This window comes from Alternaria triticimaculans, assembly GCF_023758025.1.
Source record: "Alternaria triticimaculans strain BMP 0046 chromosome Unknown scaffold_1, whole genome shotgun sequence".
NCBI classification, from domain to species: domain Eukaryota; kingdom Fungi; phylum Ascomycota; class Dothideomycetes; order Pleosporales; family Pleosporaceae; genus Alternaria; species Alternaria triticimaculans.
In genome coordinates, this window is record NW_026055958.1 from 5,030,409 (window position 1) to 5,054,922 (window position 24,514).

Sequence of the window (24,514 nt, forward strand, 5' to 3'; positions counted from 1 at the left end):
GGAGAACCAATGCGACGTGAGTGATGATGCGGATGCGGAATGCTTTTTGGACCCTGATGGAGGTACGGCTCGGGTCCCTTCCGAAATCTGACAGAAAGACAGCAGGAGCGTGCGTCACAAGTGTCGGAACAAGCAATCGAGGCGGGTGATGGGTCGGGGAGCTACCCGGACCAAAAGCAACGGTGATATGGAAGCTTATATTGCGATCATTGGTGTCTGCATCTACATGGCTGCTGTCACCTACTAATACAGCTAGACTACATGTCTTCTACCGATAAACATACATATGCGCTATGCTGCAGGTCTTAGTCTGCTCCCTGCATGACCATGTGCCTGAGTAGGCGCACCATTTGCTTTTATCTCCAATCTCTTCCCCGCAATCTCAAGATTCTTCTTCAATTCAGTCGTCGGTGTGCCAACGCTGCTCGCGGTCACTGTGCTGTCCATGCTTCCTTTTCTGGACAGTACCCCATCCTGCCGCAACAAGCCTTTGATGCCGCCCGCCTTCCGCGCTGGAAGCTCGCCTTTTCCAGCGGTAGCGACGTAAAGTAGGTACTTCAAGTTCGGTAGTGTGTGGCGAATGTCGACGGGGCGCAGACCGAGAGAGTTGGAAAGGATTTCTATGTTCTTGTTGAGGAGGAAGACGCCGTACTCGAAGCGATAACGGACGACGTTCTTCATGTAGAGAGGGTAAGTGCGTTGGGGGTTCTGATTGGCCTGCGTAACGGCGAGTGGGTCGTCAATGGTCGATGTCGAGCCGTGGGGCGATATTGGATACGGTAGTATGACGGAGAGATAGGGCGATAGTGAGTTGACGACTTGCGCGACGTATCCCAACGCTGCCGAAGTAACGTCTGGATTTACTTCGTCGAAATTGGAGTTCGGTAAGAGAAGGCCCCGTATCGTGAATGCGAGCGCTTTGCCCTGAACAGGCTCGATAGGGAAGATCCTGAGGAGATCTTCGCACACCCTTCGCCGTTGGCCAGTGATATCCTCAGCAGCTTTCTCAATGAGTTCCTTACTCTCGGTACACTTTGCTCGTTCTTCATCAAGCGCGGCCTCGGCTTTCGCTTGCAACTCCCGCCCCGCCTGCATCTTCTCTCGTCGATATTTGATGTTGGCTTGAAGCTCGTCCCGCCTTCTCCGCGCAGCCACCACTCTCCTCTTCTCAGCAGTAACAGCAGCCTGGACGGTCCGCAGACTTTCTTCCGTCTCGGGAACTGCCTCGACCGTGCAGATATCCTCCTTGTTCGCCGCAAGTATGCCCTCAATCTCGTCGGCGATCCGGTCCCGTGTAGTCAGCGCATCCTGGATGCAGTCGTCTAGTGTTGATAATCGCATCAGCGCATCGTATGACGAAGAAGTCAGGGCCTTCCCGTCTGGGTTGTTCTTCGGCGGTGCGAGAAGTTCAGGGCGCATTCGCTCCTCTACCGGCAGATCTGTAAAGCTGGTGTAGATTCCGTCCGTCATGTGGAAGAGTATGCAGTTCTGCGGTAGTGGGTGTCTGAAGCTTCCAAGCGTCCTGCCTATGAACTGCAGCGACCTGAACTGTACTGTGTAGTCCATGAGGTACTGCCAATCCTGCATCGTCTCGCTCTTCGCCCACACCCTGACAGTAAGTTTGTCGAGTCGCGTGACACCAGGACCACAGGGTCCGAGATCGAAAAACTTGAAGTTCGGGTTCATCGCCTTTTCTGCGACTTCGGAGATGTAGACCGGGTCGTCCTGGTCCTCGACATGCAAGCTGAAGAAGGTGTCCGCCATGCGCCCTGCGGTAATGTCTTCCAGCTTCTTCTGGCGGAACAGCGGAGTCGCATTGGTCCACTCCATAGTCGAGCGCCGTCGCAGTCCCCTTCCATATCCGGGCCTGGTCGCCGTGTTCGGGGTGGGTTCGCGCAAGCCGCCATTGCTGCGCCGCGTGTCCTCGGGAGAGGTGAGGTCGCTCGAAGATCGCGAATGCGCCAGGCCCCTGCTCTCTCTCATCGCCAGCGCCTTGGTAGGCGACTTGAGCGTACTCGGTATACCTTCATCGTCGATGGTCCGCCCGCGCGACTTTGGGGGAGATAGGCTAAGCGTGAGGTTGCGGATGGTGATGCCTTGGAGGTGTCTGAGCTTGCGATTCTGGCAGACTATCAGCGACTACAACCCTGGTATTCTCGACGCGCATACATATGCAAGCAGCCACGGGCGCTCACGTGGTGGAGACTTGGGCTCGGCTGCCTGGGACTCGCCGGCCATTACGTCGCTGATCTGGTGGGTAGGCAGGGGCGGGGACGGGATGTTTCGAAGAAACGTATCATTGAGGCATTGCTATAAATTAGATTAATCGCCCCAGCAATCGCAATGACGCAGCGCATAGTAAAGCTTGGAAGCTTGCTGGTGAACGCGTGTTTGGAGTTCCCAGCTGTCGTATTGGATCAAGCGGACCTCCGCGGCCTGGCCCGTGCTTTTTGAGACTCGCAACTTTCATCCACCACTATCGCGGCGGTCATTGGCATCACCACCCCCAAGCCATGCCTCGAACTCTTGCCCGGCTGCGGTACAAACCGCCACTACAGCCCATCTCCCTTGCCAGTCCCACCGCCGCCAGCCGCGTCACCCCTCAGCATGTTGCGCATATGCAAAAGCAGATCGCTGCATATGTTGAGAGGCAGTCGAATCCGCAGCATCTCCGCATCCAGACCGTCGTAAACGAAAAGGCGAGACGACAAGCGACTGCCCAGCACGTAATCTCACCGGTCAAGCCCTACACTCTTCGTGACGTCGTGGACCCGGAGGGCACTGCCAAGCACGGCGAGATCATCTACATTTTCCGCAACACCAAGTCGAATCAGATCATCTACTCGCTGCAGGAACTATTGGATGTATGGAGAATCCGCAATTTACTACTTTCAATGCTAATTTGTAGAACCACCACCTCGAACAACTTCCCTTCATTGGCAAGCACTCGAAGCCACCCGCCCTGCGTCCAGACGAATGGGTACCCCACTGCGTCCTCACCTTCCCCACCCCCAGCCAAGGTCAGAATGCTTTCCGCAAGCTACGCGAGTTCCGCCGACTGCACGAGACCGCCTGGGACAAGACGAATCCCGAGTTCAAGCGCATGGACAAGAAGACGAGGGTCAAGAAGATCATGGACCAGCGCGCCAACACCAGCGCCGACTTGGCCGAGGTGCTGCGGATACAAGAGGCGCATGGAGCCAAGACGGCGGAAGAGCAGGCAGAGCAGGAGAAGAAGGTATCGACTTTCCTCGACAAGCGGTGGGAGCAGATTGACGCCCTGGCGAATGCGGGGCTGGCCAAGACGAAGCCCACGGATAACGTCAAGTGGCTGCAGGGCCAAATACGGTCCATGGACCACAAGCTGAAGATGAAGCACCACCAGAACGAGGCCGATCAGAAGAGCATAAAGGCTGCCAAGGATAGCCTCGAGACCCGCCTGGGGAAGCTGCAGTACGCTCTGCGAAAAGCGGAGCAGTTCAAGAACATGCAGGAAGATTTGACGAAGCGATCAGCGCCCGCCAACGAGCTCGGTGCTGAGACGAAGTTGTATGAACTGAAAGTCCAGGCCCGCACACTGCAGGAGGCGCTCGACAACCCCGATCCTACACGTTCCGAGGCAGACTTTGAGCTGGATCGCGAGATTCTCGCAGGTCATCGCGCTGAGATCACCACCCTTGAGCAGGCTTTCGAAGCAAAGGCCCAGGCTAAAATCGGCAACCACTACATCGCCCGCTCTGTCCTGCCCAAGGCCCTCAAGACACCGCCTGTCAAGCCCTACACACTGGAAGGTGTGAGCGTACGGTGGGCCGACATACAAGACGCCCTCTACGCAGCCGGCAAGTGGCCCGCAGCCATCGAGCACGAGCCTCTGGAGATCAACAAGGCGCGCGGCGAGACGTTGATGCTTTCTGCCGAGGAGTACGAGGTTGAGAAGCAGAATGAGGTTGGAAGGATCATGGATACGCTGAATCTGAGGGAGGGCGAGTATTTGGAAGAGAAGGATGGGTTGAAGAGCTCGTTTGATAGCCCAGCACTCAAGAGCGGGATTGCCATGTCGATACCGCGGGATGCTTTTAAGAGCGCGACTGTGTAGGATGAGTGTATAGTATGTAACAAAGTATCTTGTATATGTACTGTGGATGACCACACGTTCTGGCTTGTTTGTGAGATGCTGACGTTCAAACACAAGCAATTGATGTAGTTACTGCTGCAAGCTCCGTGGCTTCGCTGTGTATTCCCCACCACATCTCGAGAATGGTCTTCTGGTGACGACTGCGTAGTTGTAATCGCCTGATATGGGGTGCGAGCTGGTTGCAAGATGAAATGTCCACAGGCCCTACGAGACCTTCAACCGCACCATGATCTTCGGCGTACGCGCCCTCTGGGAGCCTGGACCTCTTGCTAGGCCTCTCCTCACCCTCTTCAGCCTTGTCTTCTTCTGTCGCTCCTCTCGCCTGTCTCTCCTTTTCTTGTCGCATCGCTGCTGCATCCATTTCTCTCAATCGCGTGTAGGGAATATACGATACCATGCCAAATTGCGGAACGTGCGGCGGGATCTCCACCTCGGCTCCCTTTGCGGTTCGTAACGCGGCCATGATCTTGTCTATGACCCTCAGCTTCCGCAGTGCACCAGTGTTGATGACGGCATCCGAGAAGCTGTTACCGCAGGTGAGGACTCAGACGCGAACAAGCTTTTCTTGGCCGATTCGGACGGCTCGTCGCTCGGCTTGCAGCGCATCGAGCGAGCCCCACCAGGGCCGTGAAGTCAAGGTTAGCATGTTCCTAGTATCAGTATTGCACGGAATCCACTTACTACCACAAAGATAACCTGCGACGCTTCGTTGATGGTCAGCCCAGTTCCACCTGCCTTGGCTTGGAAGCCGATGGGCGCCGTCGCATGCGACACGTTCTGCCCACTTGTGTAAGAGGGCCTCCCTCTCCTTTGTGCTCAAGACACCAGAGTATACTCGGATTTCAACGGAGTAACGTCGGCGAAATGCTTCGGCGATGATGATGAGTGCCTTGTAGAATTGGCCCCAAACAATAAATAGTCTTCTCATCCGGGTGCTTTACCAAGATATTGTCATAAAGCTCCAGGAGCTTGTTGTAACGGGGCGTGAAAACGTCATGGTCGCTCATCTTGGCCACGCGATCGAGGTAATCTGGTGCTTTGTCCTCTTCTTGGTCTTGTCGGTCTTCTTTTCCTGAATGAATGATGCAATTGCAGCCTGCTCATCCTTCCGCTCCTGCTCTTCTTCTTTTTCCTGGATGAATTCGGCTACATCGTCGTTGGCTACATCGGACATGTTCACTTGATCATGGGCTTCGCTGTGGGCTGAACCGGACCCTGTCATCGCCAGCAGGGCCAGCTTCTCTGGTCCCGTCTCCATGAGCCAGATCATCATTTGCTGAGAGAACCTTGCGCTTTGTGTGTCTGTCTCGTCAATGTCGGCCCAACCTGGGAGACATTTAGCCTCATTGCTGTCTTCTTCTCCGAGCTCCATGGCTTTGATCTTGGCGGCGACTACCGCTTCGACGAACATGTTGCGGGCGTTCTTCAGATCGATGAGTCTTTTGTGCTTTACCGCTTTTTGCTTCTCGGTATATTTCGCGAGAACAGGGAAGCCTGATTCCTGCTCCGCCCTCGTACAGAAGCCCATGGCGAACTGCAGATCCTTCTCGTCGACCGCGAGCTCTTCCTGCTATTAACAGAACTCAGCAACATCATCTCTGACTCCACCAGAGGATGACAGAATACTTCGATTACCGCCTACATGCACGCCACTGCGCGTAGATGTGCATCCCGTGTTCCTGTTCAAAGAATACATTGCTACATATACTCTCCTTAGTGAAAAACAATATACCGCGTATGCAGCAATGGCTACCTCAGAAACCCCTTCACGAGGACGCTGGTCACTTTGTCGACTTCCAAAGGCCTGGTGTCTGTAGTTCCATCAACGTGCGTAAGGTTGTAGCCGTCAGCATGAAGTATGGGTTCCTTGCAAGATGCGATTTCCAGCAGTCGCGCGAAATTTCCACGTGCATGCTTCGCTCAGGGCCATGTGGGTAGACCATGTGCTTTTTGGTAGTATCGTAGAGAACTGACGGCATATATCGCTGTGCTCTGCCGCATGCAAGCGTCAAGTCATCGAGTATCCTGTGGGATCGGATAGCCCTCATTCGATCGTCAATCTCCGTGTCATCATGCTTCCCAGCGAGCTAGTTTGGAAGGAGGTCGTCGCTCATCGTGATAGTCCTCGAATCAATGTCGAATGTTACCGGTGGACTCATCCAGCAGTGTCGTGAAGTCGCGACCTCGGGAAGTCTCCGCGCGAAGATCAACGCTAATCTCGAAATGCCCATTAGCGGCTTGGTCGCTTACTACGTCAGAGCCATGAATTCCCACGTGTCACCCCGCCTCCAGCTTATCAATCACTGCCATTCCAGCCGGACCGACTCCGCACGACGAGCACCACTATGTCCACGTCGAAACCGTTCCCAGCGCTAAGTGGCGGCTGCGTCTGCAATACCATCCGCTATAGGCTCCTTACAGCCCCGCTCTACTGCTATGCCTGCCACTGTATGGACTGCCAAAAGCAGACCGGCAGCGCGTTCTACCTGAGTCTGAACATCGAACTCTACAACATCCAGATCCTGTCTCCGACGAAGCCTTCGTTTCTGAGCCGAGAGGTTAAACCGGGCCTTGTCGATCGGTATGCCGAGTGTCCGCAATGTCATGTCCAGCTTTGGGCTAGTAACCACCTGGGTGAGGCAGTCGTTGAGTTGAGAGTTGGCACACTGGACTTCCCGTCGCTCATGGAGCCTGATATACACATTCACGTGGAGAGTAAGCTGGACTGGGTGACTTTGCCGGAGGGCGCGAAGACGGCGCAAAGAGGCCATGATTACAAGAAGTCGTGGCCGAAGAGTAGTCTAAAGAGGTTAGATATCTGTCTGAAGAGAGCGGAAGAGGTGAAGAAGAGAAGGACTGTTGCGATTAAGGAGGGTGCTCATGACACGAGTGGAGACGAGGAGAATACGGAGGGGGTTGTGGCTGTAGAGGGAAGTGGAGAGGGTGACAAGACGCCAACAGCAGGAGATGTTGGGGGCGATGAGGATGATGAGGCCGAGGAGCAGAGGTTCAGAGAGACTGAGAAGGCGTTGCTGGAGCGGTTGGAGCGATTGAGTCTGAAGCTGCAAAATGAAGAAGGCACAAAGAGAGTGGCGGAGACGTGTCTCGAGGACCCCAACAAGACCTCATAAATGGTGCGGAAGGTCGCAAGAGCCTCGAAGAACTTGTGCAACTTTCTCATCTTCACGGTATCTCAGGTTCGGTTGATTCCTTTACTCTGCCATCTTTAGGTCTGAATGAAAGGTCAAGATGGGGGCGCCTGCCTTCCATGGGCAGCACGTGTTCTTACGTCATTGTCCTACCGTGTACGAGGTCCGTGAATCGTCGCACACCACGTCCACTAACAATATCTCCTTGCGCATCTACCATATTCCACTGCACATCCACCATGGCGCTTGCGATCTTCTGCGCTCTACTTTCGCTGCTCACTACATTCACTTGCGCGTCTAGCGACGACCGCCAAGCAAGACTCCAAGGCGCACCCGATAAGGAGACGAGGATAGCCATCATCGGTGCAGGACTCAGCGGCGCTAGCACAGCGTACCATTTACGCGAAAATGCTCCTTCGGACCAACCACTCTCGATCACGATCTTCGAATCCAGCGAAAGCATCGGCGGACGAGTCGCTTCATTCCCAGTACCGGATACCCAGAACAGGACTATTATCGAAACCGGTGCCGCCAGTTTCTTTACGGACGATGAATGTATCACGCAAAGCGTTGAGAAGCTGGACCTGACTCTCGTAGACAAGAAAACTTGCTGGTCGCTTCTTGGATGTCTCCACAGCCCATTAAGAAGAACAGGCATTTGGAATGGCAAGACTATCACCGGTAGGCCATTGCTTGCTTTGCGACTGAGCGACTGGTTCGATAAGCACGGTCTGCTCTGGACTGTGAAACCAGTCGTATGGTCCAACAACCTGTCCGTATGGGATACCTTGCGTCTACTCCACTGGAACGATCTGAAGTTAGACCCTGGGCTGCAGGCCTCGTGCGACTTCACGTCTCCATCGATTTGGAGACGTATCCACATGCGTTACGATTACGGCAGCTCGCCTGGGCTCTTCCGACGAGCAGTCCACATCACAACTGAGAAGTTTCAGCATTTTGGACGTTGGGGTCGCTTCGATAATCTTGCCAACGAACTACAGAGGGTGGGGTTAGATGACGGTACTTCGACATTATCCGCTGCAAAATATTTGACAGGTCTTGGTATCAGCGAGCGGTTCCAGTCGGAGGTCGTCGAACCATGTGTGCGCGCGCGCTTCTCACTTGACCTAACGCAGATTAATGCTATCGATGCGATGATGGCTTGCAGAGAGTCAAAGGAAACATCTTTAGTCGGCGGCAGCATCCGGCTTGTAGGCGCAATGATCAACGCCTCGTTAGGGGACTTGCAACTGCGAAGCGAGGTCGTTGGAATTGAACATGGCCAACATCGACGCTACAAACTCTCACTCTCGGATGCATCAGATCTCGCATTACTTGAAGACCGAGAGTTTGATGTAGTTGTGCTGGCGGGTCTGGTTCATGAGAGTCCACTACTTGACAGCCTCCAAAAGCTAGGCTCGCTGCCGAAGAACCTCTTATCACCACCAAGTTATACCTCAGCGCACGTTACCTACTTTGCTACGGAGCATGCCTTCAGACCGGAATATCTCAACTTATCCGCTGACTTCGACATCCCAGATCGCCTTCTAACGACATCTGCGGAGTCCAGCCTGATCTCGCTATCTATGTGGGACGATATGGGCTTTTACTGGGAAGACCGACTTCGGCGCAAGGAGCCTTGGGTTGAACGACCTGATCATTACGACAGCGATGAATGCGGGAACCGTAAGTTTGAATACGAAAACCTGTACCGTATAGCGTCTCTAGAGTATATCTCAGAAGGCAAGCTTGCTGCAATGATTGGAAAGGATTGGGAGGAGGGACAGAATGCGACGGACATCGGGTTCAGCTGGATTCATCGACAAGAATGGAGCAAAGCGTTTGCGGAATTTGATGACGGCAGGGGTGTATCAGGAGACATTCAGGTAGCTGAGGGTGTCTTCTGGCTTGGTGGTGGCGACGAAGTAACGTCATCACTTGAGATGAGTTGTAACATGGGAAGGAATGTTGCGTCCCTGATACAAGACCGGGCAACGACAACAAGTGCTGGTCATGGCGAACTGTAGTGAATAGGTAGCTATCACGGCTACATAGAGCTGGAGGTCCTTTAATTGTAAGTCTATAGGATGTTGTGCCTGCTACATTAACACTCTCCTTACCTCTTCACCCTCATGACTTACGCTGTAGTCCGCAGTACTGGATTAGGCAGGCTGGGTTCGGCATAGATAATCACATCACTCCATTGCCCCGCTTTTAGGGTAGCGCAGTGAGATCGCAAAGTGAAGGGTTGGGTCAAGGCAAAAGAGAAAGAGCGCACGGCCTGGATCTCTGATATACACTCCACGTATTCCATCTGCATATTAAACGACTCAACAGCACCGGTCACAACCAACCCCTAGACAAGGTCGCGACGATGCATTCCTCCAAGGTACTGCTGGCCCTCTTCTTCAGCCTCCTGACGTCTCTCTTCAAAGTTTGCAGTGCACAGAACGTTGGTATCGAGACTACCCCCATATTCAAGAACTCGCAATGTAGTGCAGAACAAGAGCGTATCATCCGTCAAGCGTGGTTGGATGGCGTAATGCTCGCTAATGCGGCCTTTGACGATAGCGACGAACTCCTTCCGAATACCGGCGGCGGGCACAAGATCATCAACTTCGATACTCGAGCGGCAATTGAATATTGGGGTCCACCGAGCGAAAACCTTGGATACCGACAGCGAATCTATGATACATTTTACCGCGCCACTCAAGCGTCATGGGGGCGGGGTTGGGCCGACTGGTGGTTTGAACGCTATATCGAAATGCACTGCGACGATCCGGAGCCGAAACAGTGTGACGATTCGACTTCTGCTTACTACATGCCCACGAAAAAAGGTTCGTGGACATACGACGGTATCAACTTTTGCCCGGCATTCTTCTCCACTCTCAAGGACCACGCGGAATTGGAGAAGAGAATCATCGCCGACCCGACTGGCCAATTAAGGCTAAACACCAGGAATATGCGAAGCAGAGGTGAACTACATGCTCAACTTGCGACCAATTCTCGTTTGCTGATGACTGAATATAGCCTGCACCGCTCTCCACGAGTTACTACATGTCAACGACTCCAAGACGGAAATCTGTCAGGGGGGATGTGAGTGTTACAGCATATCGTTATAACTTCCCACGTACGACTGACACGATTAGGTCACGACACCAAGCAAATGATAGGCGGCAAGGCAATCTTCACGTACAAGTCTGGCCGCGCAAAACTACTGGCGGCGAGGGACGTTCAGGCTGCGGCCGAAACCAACGATAACTATGTCTATTTTGCCATCGCGCGGTACATGCAAAAGAAGTTTGGGGTCTACCCCGCGTACCCACGCATATGGAGTCCTGAAAAAACGAAGGCAGAGAACCAGGCGATTGAGAACGGCGAACCGGGCGCCCCAAGCCGTTACAATATGGCGTTTGAGTTGGAAGATGTCGACCTCGATGGCGGCGCCAGTGAAGCGATTTCGGATAAGCAGTACAAGACGTCGATCTACCCAGAGTGGTACCAACAAGAATCGCCTGTTGAGCCTGACTTTGGCAGGCTCGCCTTCTCCCATCCCAATATAGACGACGTCGTTTGCCAGACCACGAGCGAGTCTGCCCAGTACGATGATTGTGTAGCTGCTTTTGCGACGCTGGAGGGTCTCGATCGGAACAAGGTTCAGCTGGTTCATAAGAGGCCCGGCGAAAGGTGGTGGCCGAATGCGGTTACGACGTGTGCGGTTCAAGTCCACTACAAGGGCGACTGGTCAAAGTGCGAGGCTTCGCTGTCGGATGTATGGGCTCACGCTAAGGATGTCTTTGAGGGGTGCCATGGCGAGTATGGGACGGTGGGTGGCTATGTTCCTTTCGGTGTGCCGAATTGTCCTGCGACGATTGATCTCGTGTCCAGTCGTCAGTGGAGCAATCCAGATCCGTTCTAGATGGAGTCGCAGCGGGTCGAAGGTACTGGCACGAAGGTCATGGTGTCGGGATAATTGATAGTCGTATACATGATCGTGAACGTAGGAACAAAGTGTCGCAGGAGATGGTGTTGATGGTACGCGTGTTGTCTTCATGTGGTTCCCGAGGTTCTGGAAGACCAGAGACGTGGCTGCCCGACGTCATAGGGGCTCGCGCTTTCCAATGCTTGGCGTTAGCGCCGCAACGCCAACGGCAGGGCCGACCTCTGCACATCAACACTCGCAACATCCTTCTGACTTGCGACTACACGCCGTGCCCGCTCACGCCCATTCTCGATCTCCCCACCGGAATGACTGTAGTATGCCTCTCACTGTTGCGCTCGATGACACGCGCCTCGACCGAACGACACGCTCCTGCCAGTACAACCATGGCCCATAAGTCCGATGAGGCCGCGCTCGCGTCATGCCCAGGCCGTGCGAACCTGTCGCGTCCAAGCGGGAACACTACAATCATTGACTCATTATCGGGCGCGGTATAAGCCCTGGCCACGTACCTGCGTGACGTGCTGAACCAAGTTGTTGGATGGCGATGATCCGATAAACTATGACTTCTTTCGGAACAAGGAAACGGGTGAGCTCCTCAACTATGACCCGCGGCTTGAACCGGAGAAGCTGGAGAAGAGGGGTGCGAAGCTGGAGTGGTTTTCATTGGTATGAGTTCAACGCCAGGACCGTTGCCCTAGCTGGCGAGGCAATAAACAAGTCACTAATATATTCACACCCTCCATGCTACCAATTGGCTAATAAGATAACACAAGCGATTGTTACGGTAACATCAAACTGCAATGGCCTAATTGTATGAGTTGATGCTAATGATCATAGCATGCCCAGGCGTCATACAGCATACTTGCGCTTCTACGCCAACCCTTCCAATGCACCGTCTATTTGGAACAGCCCTGGAACTCACTTAGCAAGACCGAAGGCGCCCCTTCACCCACACTTGTTACATATACATATACCCTTGCTTGCAACCACACCTAATCCTTTTGGTAGTCTAATTACGTTAACCAAAACAGCCAGGTGAAGGTGAAGGCCAAGGTGACTTCGACCTTGTTGTGGCAGACACTAGTGGTGACGCTAGGGTGCATATAAGCACTCACCTCAACACTCGACTGCTCTCCATCCTCTTCCAATACTAACGTCGCAGAGCACTCAGCACAATATGGAGCCCGTCATCGAACCCCCACACCGCTATGCATTCAGCTTCGCCCTCATTGGCGTCGAGGCACCAGCTCTCCAGGGTCATACACTACTTCGCGTGCAGAATTGGAGCTCGGGCGCAGCAATCAAGGATCGACGGGTTGGCACAACAGCAGAAGCCTCATCAGAAGAGAAGACGATGGCGGACAACGACCAGAAGGATCTAGGTCTTTGGGTCGGGGTTCGACCAGCCAGGGCAGATGTGTTGCGCCAACAAGCTGCGAAGCCTGTTGGTAACGACACCGAGACACAGGCAGCTCTCGCCGTACTCAAGAACATCCCGATCAAAAAGGCTTCATCAGTAGATTCAGTCATGCGCCTCGACAGCCTTCCAATCTGGCCACTGAAGGATGGTATGACACGGGTGGTCGTCCGGTACAACTCTATACAAGCAGATCGTCTGCTATTCTACGAGCTAATCAATCGCGACCCGTTGACCAACGTAAGTTTATTCCGCTTCAATACACGCTGTAATAGACGGTCTAAACGGTTCAATCGCTTACTCTCATCAGCTATGCGAAGCACACCCCATCGAGGCTCAGGACTGCTTCTTCTTCCGTCGGTATCGAGTCGACAAGTTATCCACATGGGTTGACCGTCGAAACAAATGGACTCAGGTGATCAAGGAACACCTCGCAGAACACTTCAACACGCCTCTCAAGAACGAAGGCTTCCGCCCTGCAAGGTCACATGCGCGTGTTGAGTTCCCGCTCGAGATCAGCGTGGGCGTCGACCTGCAATCGATGGCCAATGAGTACGCCGTGACGGGCGCCCCTTGGCTGCTGGACGCGATGGAGCGAGCCGTTCTGAGGTCAGAAGAAGACTTCAAGGATGCAGAGATTCCTCAACTTATCGCCATCTACCGTCTCATAGATCTGCACCACGAGTTCGAAGACGGCGACGCGAAAGAGGCTCACCGCTGGCTCACGGTATGTTTCAACCGTAATGCACGGTGTAAACATTGCTAACATTCACAGGACATGTTTCCTGGCCTAGTGAAGACCGGCACATTGACACCCGAGAACGTCTCCAAATACGCAGCATACCTCCGCGACACCGAGACCCGCGTCACTTACGGCGACATCCGCACAGGCTTGGGGGCGTACCTCTGTCTGCTAGATGACAAGACGATTGCTACAGCCACCGACTCTGCGATCGCCAAAGAGATTGCGCTGATGCGCCTTTATATGAATGAGGAAGTCCAGGGACCGCCTCCAAAGTGCACCAAGGTGAACACCAACCTAGAGCACTGGCTCAGCGACCACGTCAGGATGATGCAACGCATCGTGGACGCGCATGCCGACTCTCTCACAGGTATTGTCGACTACCACGGCACAGCCGCATGCCCCGACAACCTAAATGACCTCTGGAAGAACGCCGGAAACTCGCCTGATACCGACGGAGCCAAGTTCTTCGCCTTGCAGGCCAGCCGGTTCTTCGCCAAGGAGATGATCGCAAAGTACGATGTCACGACCAAGAACATCGAGAAATACATACAGATGTGCAAGCAAGCGCTCAAGGACCTTGCTGCTGGGGGCGACGAACCTGCTGAGGAAGAGGAATGAGATGAGGAGACGGGCTGAGATGAATGGTCAGTGAGTGGCGGACGGGGAGCAAGGGTTGACTTTGGAGCAACGGCAGTATTGAAGGCTCTATTCAGCTCTATTTCGAGGGCGATCAGCCAGTGATAGCTGAAGCATTCATCTAGTCATGCAATGATTATGAAGATCCAATTTGAGGCACCTCTACCCTTTCCTTATGTTTGCACCGTGTAAATTCTCTATGCTCTGCCAATGTGTCTTCCTCGCAACGCGAATGTGTATTGGTGTCGTGGAATCACTCACAAACGACGACAAGCAGCATCTTCACCCTCGAAACCACTTACATCGTTGGAACGTCGCTAACAGCTAGTTGACATATATACGAACATGAACGATGGAAAGGGCTCTTGTTAGAAGACGTCCTTGTTCTGGTATCCTTTGGATGGTTGAACATCCGATTTACACTAGGGAACCTTGTGCACCGACACGATACACTACTCTTGAGCTCTCTGCTTTATTGTAATCGACGAAGATCCATGCCTTACGCTGCTTACAGTAACGACAACGTCTCCAGACCTACTGCCGGAACGTATCACAGCTAAGGCTCGCCCTCGCCATGTTCTATGAACATTGCCGTTGAAGGAATCCAGATTCTTATAGTACGCAGACCCAAGCGCTGCCAGAGTGGCATCTCCATGTACCTCGACGGTAAGGGTATCTTCGTCGTTCATCTCGATGTTTCCCTCCTGATCAGCGAGTTGAAGTTCAAGGTACGCTAGGTCTTGTCTGTCTGCGACAAGTTCACCGGACTTCTCGTTGACAATCTTGACTGAAGCAACGTCAGCGGAGCGGACCGTGGAGCGCGAACGCTCCTGTCCGCCAGAGTATGCAACAGCAAGAAGTTCGCCAGGCTCGTAAGCTGTCGAAAATCTAGCGGTGTATCTGTTGGCTTGGTTGCTACTTGCGCGCCCAAGCGAGCGGCCATTCAGGAAAAGTTCTGTTTCCTCTTCCTGAGTGATGACCTCAATGTAAGCCTTCTGACCCTCACAACCCTTCCAGCCCCAGCCCTCGATCGCATCGGAATCTCGCCAGGGCGTCGCCTTGTAATACAAGTCAGAGACGTCCAATGGACGTACCGCAATTACGGGTTGAGACAGGAGTTTCCAGCACGCTTGGGCTACGAAAGCCGAAGCATTGGCCACGCCAGTGATGTCTAGAGCGCCGCAACCCCCTACTAGATGTGGCCATGGCTTGTACAATTTTATAGGGGTAAACCAGCTTGCCTCATAGTCGTGCACACCAATGCCTACCTCGCCAAGGTAGTCCCATCCAGTCCACATGAAGTCTCCTATTAGGTTCGGAATCTTTTCAACGTTGGACCAGTTCCTAGGAAGATCAGGTGGACAGGTTTCGGTACCGAGCATCATCCTTGAAGGGTGTAATTTGGCATCTGATTGGTACCGGATGTCTCCATAATTGTAGCCCGCAACGTCCATGTACGAATAGAGTCTGCTGGTCACGACATTTGTGTGATTGAACTTTGGGATGTACCGCATGAATGAGAGGAACATGCTGGCGATGATGTTGAAGAAGTTGCTAGACACCAAATCCCCCAGACCGCCTTTATTATCTGCAGGAGGAGTATTTGGATCCCCCGGCGGGATTTTCGAAAACATCATCAGGGCCAGCGTAAGGTTGACCGCTATAGTGTTAGGTCGGGATGGATCCAGCTTGTGCGTGAGGTCCAGGAGCTTCTTCGCGATCGTGTGTCCGTAGGCGGTTTTTGGCTCAGTGATCTCGTTACCCAATGAGTACATAACAACTGAAGGGTGGTTACGAGCTCGTTCCACAAGAGAAGCGACTTCGTACTCCCAGCGTTCGTTGAAGGTGTTGGAATCGTCATATTTAGACTTTGCCTGGTACCAGTAGTCGGCAAACTCATCCATGACGTACATGCCTACCTCATCACATGCTTGTAGAAGAACTTCCGAGCATGGATGGTGCGACATACGAATAGCGTTGAAGCCATTCTTCTTCATGATCGACACGCGCCGCAGTTCAGCAGCTTTGAACGACGCTGCGCCGAGGATACCGTTGTCTGCGTGTATGCAACCACCACGCAACTTCACAGCCTGGCCATTGACCAGGAATCCATGACCAGGTTTCAACTGCAGAGTGCGCAGACCGTACTTGAACTTATAGAGATCGCCGTTGATGACGACAGTGCAGTCGTAGAGATTCGGAGTCTCAGCCGACCATAGATCTGGGTTCAGTATCTCGAAGTTTTGTCTCAGCTCAGACGTTGTCGTTTTTGTTCTCCACTGGATCGCGTTCCTTCCTCCTCTCGAAAGCTCGAGAGATACTTCAACGTCATCCTTCTTTTCGTTGTTGAGTAAAACCTCGAATGTGAGAAGAGCAACTCCACTGGCGGAGAGCGTTGCCAGCCTGATCCCGTCCTTGCAAAGCAGATTGTGGTTTCGAACCATGAGATGAACGCTGCGATGAATCCCGGCTCCAGTGTACCAGCGCGCGTTAGGTTGTTCACTGTTGTCGGCATGTACCTCGATGATATTCGTCTCGCCGAGCTTCAGGTAAGAGTCTACGCGAATCTCAAACTTGGTCCAGCCCGCCAGACAACCGCCGACTTCTGTGCTGTTCACCAGCACGCGACTGTGCCGGTAAACACCATCAAAGCTCAAAGCGACCACTTTGGACTCCAGAGAAGTAGGCGCTTGCCATGTTTTGCGATACTTGTACATTCCGCCAAGATAGAAACCGCCATGAGTTCCAGCGAGAGCGTCCTCCCGCCGCCCTTCTACCTGCATAGCATCGTGAGGAAGGTGTACTTTGCTCCAGCCACTTTGTCCAGAGCGTTGGAACTCCCAATCATCGTTGAAAAGTGTCGCTACTTCGGCCATTTTTTTCGTCTGCTATGCACTGGAAGTTGAACCAAGGGCATGAAAATTGAAGGTAGGGGCTTAACTTTCTAACACGGGGTCAGCAAAGTTCTTGTAGCGTCAAGCGTACCAAAAACGTACACGGCCCTCCTCGGTGCAATAGTCTGCATCTTGGAAGATGCTTGCGCACAGGTACGTATATCCACCAATGATTTGGTGTTACATAGAAGTTTCCAGCCTTGTAGCCCTGATATTATTGTGCAGAGAATCCATTAGCGCTTACGTCGAAAGTCGGATGCACAGAGGCCGGGTCCGGACGCCTTCTGTAGCTTCGGATGCACAAGGTCCCGAGTCCGGACGCCTTCGCGACTCACAAGCTACCCAGCGCGTGCGCCTATCATGCACTTAGTTAATAACTCGAAGCAAGCGCCTATCGTGTCGCGGCTTTTATGCCGACTCTTAGCAGCTAGCAAAAAATTGTCATATCGCGTAGGCCCAGGCGAAGGAAGGAACCAGATTGCAGTCATTGTGGTGACGCAGAAGCGCCTGCGTATTACAGCACTAATGACGGCTCAACGTCGATACTCATGAGGCTGCAGATGTCGTTGTGGTGGAGAAGCCGTGGTGTTGAACACCGCGATGACGCGCCGCAATTGCTTGGCGTCGGACCGCCGATTGGCCACCATCTCTCAGGTACACACCACACCATCCGACCGCCATTAACACTTCAACGCCATCATCTCGGCAGCCAGCGACTGTACGACAAGTGCGGCCATCTATATTGCAAGCTCATCGTCGTGAGTACGTAGTGATGCTATCATCACCGACGTACGCAGCGCGCGTCATCACAGCATCTGGCAGCGCGCGTCGTAGTGCCTCACGTAACGCGACCGCGTCATAGAATCTCTTGCTAATCTCAAGTCAACTAACGTCAGCTCGCAGCCTCTTGGTGAAACGTCAGTCACTGGTTGGGAAGGGTTCGGGAACGTCTCAATCCATGAAGAGTCGCCTGCTCTACGGCTCACCGAACGGCGCCTTTCCATTGTCGTCTCATCCCGATTCTACATGCCAACGGTGCCTCCCCAGATCATCGTGTCCGGCCTACAACGCGAAGCGGAAGTCGGGATGATCGTCGCCCAGCGCCTTCGTACTCTGGTCAAGAACCTCCGGCATCTGCAACCTTGCCTCATCGCGCTTCTTGTTCTCCCTCTTGCAACCAAAGAATGTTACCGTCGCAGCAACAACACCGATACAAGCCAGCCCGAGACCCGTACTAAACCCAGTACGAAACACCGGCGCCTCTTTAAACAGAAAAACGTTAGAGCTAATAAAGGCCCCTGCAGTACCGAAGTTGATAATTGCAGCAATAGCCACGGCCCGCTTGTACCCAGAACCGCAGTTCATCGAGACCCAGATAATCGAGATCGGCATCGCGAGATAGCATCCACTGGCAATAAAAAACATGCCGCAATACCGCACGGCCGGGTTGGACGGGTGCACAATCTCCACGATGAGACCTGTCGCGAGAACTGCCCAACCTAGGACGTAAAACAGATACCGGCGCTGCAGCCACTCGCTCATGTACGCGAAGATGACCGAGAAGGCGGCGCCGACAAGATATACAGGGATCGTGTGGACCTGCGCTTGCGTCGCGGTATAGCCAAGGCCCTTCAGGATGGTCGGTTGGAAGTTCGCGAGAGAGTTTGCGTTCTCAGTCACCCCGATGTTCATCAAAACGCTGGTCACGATCAGTTCAGTTATGCGCAAGAACATACATGCCACTTACCCAGTCCAGATCTTCCAGTCTTTGAGGAAATGTAACGCCTTCTTGAACGATATCTCGTCGTCGGCAACATGACCCCCATCAGCTTTTATGCGAGCTAGCATCAGCGCCTTCTCGTCGGGAGACAGAAACTTGCATTGCTCGGGAAATGGGGGAACGATCGGCCAACAGGCTATGCTGACGAAGATAGTCACACAACCTTCGATGATGAAGATCCTAATTCACGTCAGTAGATGTACGCCAAAGGACTCAACAGTTAACCTACCATCTCCACGCTCCATACCCGGCTGTAACGTCCATGCGAGCGATTAACGAGGAAACGAACCCGTTGATTGCGCCTGCAACAATACCTGCGGTGCAAAAAAAGACGTAGCGCGTCAAGTACTCGCGCTTCGAATAATACGCGCCGATCAAGTATGCCGCTCCCGAGATGTAGGCCGACTCGGCGATGCCTTCCAGCAGACGGCAGACAACGAGCTCCTCCCATCGCTTCACGAGTCCGCATCCGATCACGGTGATGCCCCAGCAGAACATCATTACGCAAAGACTCTTGGGCCCATACTTCTTGAAGGCGATTTGCAATGGAATGCCAGCGACGAGGTAACCCAGGTTAAAAACCCACACGGCGATGTTGAACCTCTGGCCGATGAGGTTCAGCTCTGTCTCCATGCCCTGGATCTTTGCATTCCCTATGTTGGCTCTTGGGGGCGAGTTAGCAAGGCATCGCAACGATCAAAGGTCATTCAACCAGACTTACCGGTCGATGAAGTTGACCAAGTAAAGTATCCACAGTACTGGCAAGATCCGAAAGTCGAGCTTGCGAATGAGTCGCCTCTCCGCAGCGCGATCGAAGCCATGCGCGCTTGTTGACCCTGCTGGAGACACCGGTGAGTCGTGGACGTGAACTCCCTTCTCGACAATGCTGGTGTCTATCATGTCGGCGGAGTGTGATGAAGAACGGAGGAGGGGTGATGTTTCTGCTGCGAAGTCGACAAGACTATCAGTAACAGCTCGTTATGCGATGCGGGCAGGGTCAAGGTTCACTGCAGACCAGACGAAAGGCTGCTCGAATTACGCCCGATCAACATATATTGCCTCACCGCGTCGCACTTTCGCCCTGTTCGAGCTCTGACTGTCGGAAACATTCCAGAACGAGCACAATGATCTCGATTACGAGCCGCGAAGCCTTCGGTCATGACCTTATGTGGGTCTTGTTGGGAAGGATTAGCGGACGTCTTGCGCTTCTTCGCAACGTCTACTTCGCGGTGCTTGCGATTGGCTATGGTAGGCGGAAGGATGCGCAGACATCACATGGGAGAAGTGTCCGACATGGGGCGGGTAGGCCATCGCGCGGAATTGAGCCCTCTCCGCATCCTTCGCGACTTGGTTATACGAACGATGGATCAACAACCTATCGTTATATGAAGTCGTCGGTGACAATGCTTCTTTCGAAGCTAGTCTTGCGGTATACCGTTACATTATGAGTTAGAGGGCTCGGGATGATAATACAGATCCACAACGGCGCCTTCGGCGGGGAAGAGGCAACCCCACCGCAGCGGCCCGCGTCAAAATCTCCAACAACGCTCCAGGCTCTCTCGGCGCGTACAGAACCTATTCTTTCACCGAGCAAATACATCGTCGTGAAAGCACAACGACGGGAATGCCTTCTATCATCATTATGATACTGACAAAGTCTGGAGTTGGCCTTGAACGGTAGTAAGCGGCAGTTCATTGGATGCCGGTAAGCATACCGCAGCATAACTGTTGATCTGCGTTTCTCCTCATCTTCATTATTATCGTACATGAAGCTAGCGCACCCGTGTTTAACCAGGCGACATCCCGGTGTTAACGCGATGCAAGCTTTGCCGTGCCGCTCCTTCATGGTATCGTTGTATCATAAGCCTGCCCCACCTTCAATGTGGGCCATCCTACCACCGAGCAGCTGCAGTTGTACCTCGAAGTATCATTTCGGAAGTGGAAGCTAGCTCACATCAGGTGTGAAGTATGCTGTCAGCAACGTCAATCACGATCATCATATCGCAGCCAGTTCCTCGTATTTTCCTTCGCTGTCAGACCTGGAATATCCCCAGCCTATCACCGTCATGACTGAACGAAACCCCATGAGCATCGCGATCGTCGGCGGCGGTATCGCTGGCCTCACGCTGACAATCGCACTTCTCACCAAATGTCCACACATCAAGATCACGCTATACGAGTCCGCCGAAGCCTTTGGCGAGATAGGCGCAGGTGTCGGCTTCTCGCCGGTTATGGTTCGCACAATGGCCCTCATCGATCCACGCATCGCGGAAGCGTTCGTCAAATGCAGCAAAGGCAACACCGTCACCGACCCACCGAACTGGTTCCACGTGCGCGTTGGGGATGAAAGAAAGAAGATTGTCAAGTTAGGGGAAGAGATATTTGTGATACCAGGAAGGAAGGGACCGGGAGGTGGCGTGCACAGGGCTCACTTCCTCGATGAGTTGGTTAAGCTGGTACCGGAAGGAGTCGCACAGTTCAAGAAGAGGGTGCTCGAGATCACTGAAGCATGCGACGGCTCCGGCGATGTGGTCTTGCATTTTACCGACGGGTCTACTGCGCAGCACAGTGCGGTGCTTGGGTGCGACGGGATTAAAAGTCGCGTGCGATCTATCGTCCTGGGCGACTCAGACGCAGTAAAGGCGGTGTTCTCGGGCAAGTATGCGTATCGGGGGCTGCTCCCCATGTCGGAGGCGGTTGAGATCTTGGGCAATGAGACACCAAGAACGCCGCAGATGTATATGGGCTACCATGGGCACGTGCTTACGTTCCCCATCGCTAATGGAACGTTGTTCAATGGTACAAAAAGTCCGCTCATTCGTCGATTTAGCTAACAAATCTATAGTCGTCGCCTTCTCATCACGACCGACTTGGGAGGACTCGAATTGGGTAGTCCAAACGTCCCGCGACGACATGCTAGAGGACTACAAAGACTGGATCCCCGCCGTGCGCAAAATCATGCAAAACATCCGAAAGCCTGATGTCTGGGCGCTCTTCAACCACCCACCTGCACCAACGTACTATAGCGCTAAGCCACTAATCTGCCTAGTGGGCGACGCGGCTCATGCATCGACACCGCATCAAGGCGCCGGGGCAGGAATGTGTATCGAAGATGTGTACGTCCTGAGCGAGTTGCTATCGCAGTGTCATGCGAAGACTACCCTCGAGACGGTATTCCACGCATACGACACGGTAAGAACGCCGCGCAGTCAAAAGCTGGTCAAAACGAGCAAGGAAGCCGGTATGCTGTGGGACTTCGAAGGAGAAGGCGTCGGTGACGATTTGGAAGCGCTGCGGATCAATGCGCAGACAAGGATGGCGTGGATTTGGGACCACGAGATATCGAATGACTTGAACGAAGCAAGGCGTATGATGCAAGAGGGCGCGTCGAAGACTCCGTAGGCGTGGATGCGGCGGTCAACAAGTCACGACAATGCTCGACACATACATACCACAAACGACAGGAGTGAATGACCCAGAAGTCTACAACGCGTTGAGATCGAACCAACCTTTCATTTTGGTACTAATGTAGAGCGCGCGCCTTCGATTTATCCTTTTGCGTGGGATGCGGAGGTAGCGCAATACCTGAAGACATGCACCTTCGCAATCGCACCGTCCGGCTTGGGCGCGTTTCGCTTCATGTTCCGTTTTCCAAATGGTCTGGTCCAACGGTAGCCGGATATGGCTTTGCGACCAGAAACGGATGTCGTTCCAGGAAGCCGCTGGGATCGACTGTGCCGCACAGTCTCGCTACCACACTACTTCACAACTTACCCCACGCTCGACAGAAGATGATGCATGAAAATACAGGTGCGCAGCCTCGCTCCTACGCATCAGAGAACCTGGTCTGTGACGCTGCGCCTATCTTTTATCCAGGGAGAAACGGAGAGGTTGCAGCCTGGCCAGCTACTTCGTTTCAGAGGCGTCGAACACAGCCATGGCCGTCCAGGTTCAGCACACTGAAGCGGAGGTGTGCGAGTGTCTTGAGAGGCGCTGCGAGGGCCAACGAAGACTGCGCTGATGAGTATAATTAGACTTGGGCGACACCATCCAGCGTTAGAACTCCAGATCATCACGACTTTACATTGATACTCATTGCGCAATTCGTCCCTGATACTCCAAAACAACATACCCTTTCAAGCATGCCTCTTGATGTAACCAACCTCGGAACCGTCGCTGGCCGCCGATGGGACCCACAGGCGGTGCTCAAGCTTTCCCTCGACAGCCGCTGCGTTGGATGGGCGCCCTCACGTGGCCGCAAATGCCGCATGCCTATACGTCAAGATAACGCACACAGGGTCGAAATGTTGGTGGTTAATTTGGCGACCCAAAGTCCAGACCCTGAGCGACTCCGGCCAAAACTTCAGCGCCTTGCTGAGCATGGCTTGTGTGTTCGTTTCCACCAGTATCAAGTCGACGAGATGCTAGACCGGTGGATAAAGCGGATGTGGGAGGCGTTCCCTAGGCATGATCGTGTAGATGGAAGAGTCGACGCGACGTCGGAGCGAGTGAGGCAGCGGCCTGGGTCTGCGATGGGTAAGCTTTCTACTGCCCACCATACAGCGCAGCCATCTAACAATGTCTCAGTCTTCGCAACATCAGAGGCAGAGCTTGCTGCACGTGCCGAGGTCGCTGCGCTACAAGAATCGCTTCGTGATGCTGAGCGCCGCATCGAGGAGCTTACCGTTCGTCGAGCTGGGATCGAAAGCATGGCGCAGTTGGAGTCTCGTCTTTCTCGTCTAACGACATCGATCGATCCGCCTTCGTCGTCTTCGCAGCCGCCGAATGTTCTCTCCAATCTGCGCTTGCGAAGGAGCTTTGCGCCGATTCGCCCTGTTCTCACCGCAGCGTCTGGTCGAGAGACAAGCCCAACGACTGCGGGCGCGCGACCGCCGTCTAGCGACTCGTCCAGCGATTCGTCTAGCGAGGCATCGAGCCCGGTGGTGCCGCACCCACCCTACATGATGCGGAGGCTAGCACGACATGCGCGAAGACCAACAGCGGCCGGCAGGGAACCTTTGTCCAGTGCATCGTCCAGCGAATCGTCCAGCGAGGTACCAGGCCAAGCGTTCAGCGAAACATCAAGCGCGGCCTCAAGCGTGACTGTGCCGCAGGTATCACCAGGCTCCACGACCTCAACACGTCGTTGTGCGCGTTCGCATGCCCGCCGTCTGCCCTTTGACGATGAATGCCCCATATGTCAAGAAGGCGACCTTCTGTCCCAGTACGATCGGTCGGAGGTTGTGTGGTGTGAGTCCACATGCGGAAGGACTTTGCATAAAACATGCTTCGAGGATTGGCGTAGGCAATGCGTAATCGACCACCGGGACTTCACGTGTCCTGTGTGTCGCGGTGACTGGGAAGAGCGCTCATGCGAAGCGTGTGACCTGATGCAGGTGCGCAGGCAAAAGATCGAAGGGGATTGCGCTATCTGTTGCCATGCGATGAAAGGAGACGCGCCGGAGGGCAGGGAAGACCTCGTGTGGTGTAAGAATTCGTGCGGGCAAAACGTCCACCGCGAGTGCTTCAATAGCTGGAAAGAGCATTGCGATGCTGTTAGAGGAAAAGTCGCGACTTGCGTGCATTGTAGGACGTCGTGGCGGCGTGAGGAGTATGATGGCTGAGGAGCAAGGGATGTGCGAGCGCGGAGGTTCGGTCTTGCCGTCGGAACGGCTTTCCGATCGGAGCAAGCACCTCGCATCTTCATCTGATGGGCCTGCCTCGCGCCTGCCCCAACCGTGTATTTTAGAGCTCGAATTAGAGCGAACGTCCCACCTGGGAACTCGCCGACGTCGATGAATCAGCGCCCCTGCAG

At 53.8% G+C, this 24,514-nt stretch overlaps 9 protein-coding genes across 9 annotated transcripts; 5 read left to right on the forward strand and 4 right to left on the reverse strand.

Annotated features, from left to right (window-relative positions):
- Window positions 1-291: 291 nt before the first annotated feature.
- Window positions 292-2,030, reverse strand: J4E78_001668 (uncharacterized protein; the record flags this gene model as incomplete). Its single annotated transcript, XM_049362323.1, has 2 exons — window positions 292-2,004; window positions 2,025-2,030. 2 exons carry the CDS (start codon window positions 2,028-2,030, stop codon window positions 292-294), a joined length of 1,719 nt encoding a protein of 572 aa, XP_049227606.1.
- Window positions 2,031-2,976: 946 nt separating this feature from the next.
- On the forward strand, window positions 2,977-4,096 carry J4E78_001669 (uncharacterized protein; the record flags this gene model as incomplete). The annotated part of the gene is made up of 2 exons (XM_049362324.1): window positions 2,977-2,980; window positions 3,021-4,096. 2 exons carry the CDS (start codon window positions 2,977-2,979, stop codon window positions 4,094-4,096), a joined length of 1,080 nt encoding a protein of 359 aa, XP_049227607.1.
- A 1,042-nt stretch (window positions 4,097-5,138) lies between these two features.
- On the reverse strand, window positions 5,139-6,048 carry J4E78_001670 (uncharacterized protein; the record flags this gene model as incomplete). The annotated part of the gene is made up of 2 exons (XM_049362325.1): window positions 5,139-5,702; window positions 6,043-6,048. The coding sequence occupies 2 exons, from the start codon at window positions 6,046-6,048 to the stop codon at window positions 5,139-5,141; spliced, it is 570 nt and encodes a 189-aa protein (XP_049227608.1).
- Window positions 6,049-6,480: 432 nt separating this feature from the next.
- On the forward strand, window positions 6,481-7,266 carry J4E78_001671 (uncharacterized protein; the record flags this gene model as incomplete). Its single annotated transcript, XM_049362326.1, has 2 exons — window positions 6,481-6,488; window positions 6,546-7,266. 2 exons carry the CDS (start codon window positions 6,481-6,483, stop codon window positions 7,264-7,266), a joined length of 729 nt encoding a protein of 242 aa, XP_049227609.1.
- A 1,117-nt stretch (window positions 7,267-8,383) lies between these two features.
- Window positions 8,384-11,203, forward strand: J4E78_001672 (uncharacterized protein; the record flags this gene model as incomplete). The annotated part of the gene is made up of 4 exons (XM_049362327.1): window positions 8,384-8,387; window positions 8,476-9,310; window positions 9,727-10,259; window positions 10,434-11,203. The coding sequence occupies 4 exons, from the start codon at window positions 8,384-8,386 to the stop codon at window positions 11,201-11,203; spliced, it is 2,142 nt and encodes a 713-aa protein (XP_049227610.1).
- Window positions 11,204-12,404: 1,201 nt separating this feature from the next.
- On the forward strand, window positions 12,405-14,007 carry J4E78_001673 (uncharacterized protein; the record flags this gene model as incomplete). The annotated part of the gene is made up of 3 exons (XM_049362328.1): window positions 12,405-12,884; window positions 12,955-13,371; window positions 13,420-14,007. 3 exons carry the CDS (start codon window positions 12,405-12,407, stop codon window positions 14,005-14,007), a joined length of 1,485 nt encoding a protein of 494 aa, XP_049227611.1.
- A 574-nt stretch (window positions 14,008-14,581) lies between these two features.
- J4E78_001674 (uncharacterized protein) lies at window positions 14,582-16,901 on the reverse strand (the record flags this gene model as incomplete). The annotated part of the gene is made up of 3 exons (XM_049362329.1): window positions 14,582-14,659; window positions 14,685-16,802; window positions 16,893-16,901. 3 exons carry the CDS (start codon window positions 16,899-16,901, stop codon window positions 14,582-14,584), a joined length of 2,205 nt encoding a protein of 734 aa, XP_049227612.1.
- Window positions 16,902-17,981: 1,080 nt separating this feature from the next.
- J4E78_001675 (uncharacterized protein) lies at window positions 17,982-19,599 on the reverse strand (the record flags this gene model as incomplete). The annotated part of the gene is made up of 4 exons (XM_049362330.1): window positions 17,982-18,618; window positions 18,667-18,879; window positions 18,929-19,363; window positions 19,421-19,599. The coding sequence occupies 4 exons, from the start codon at window positions 19,597-19,599 to the stop codon at window positions 17,982-17,984; spliced, it is 1,464 nt and encodes a 487-aa protein (XP_049227613.1).
- A 1,166-nt stretch (window positions 19,600-20,765) lies between these two features.
- On the forward strand, window positions 20,766-22,101 carry J4E78_001676 (uncharacterized protein; the record flags this gene model as incomplete). The annotated part of the gene is made up of 2 exons (XM_049362331.1): window positions 20,766-21,498; window positions 21,545-22,101. The coding sequence occupies 2 exons, from the start codon at window positions 20,766-20,768 to the stop codon at window positions 22,099-22,101; spliced, it is 1,290 nt and encodes a 429-aa protein (XP_049227614.1).
- Between the last annotated feature and the right edge of the window lie 2,413 nt (window positions 22,102-24,514).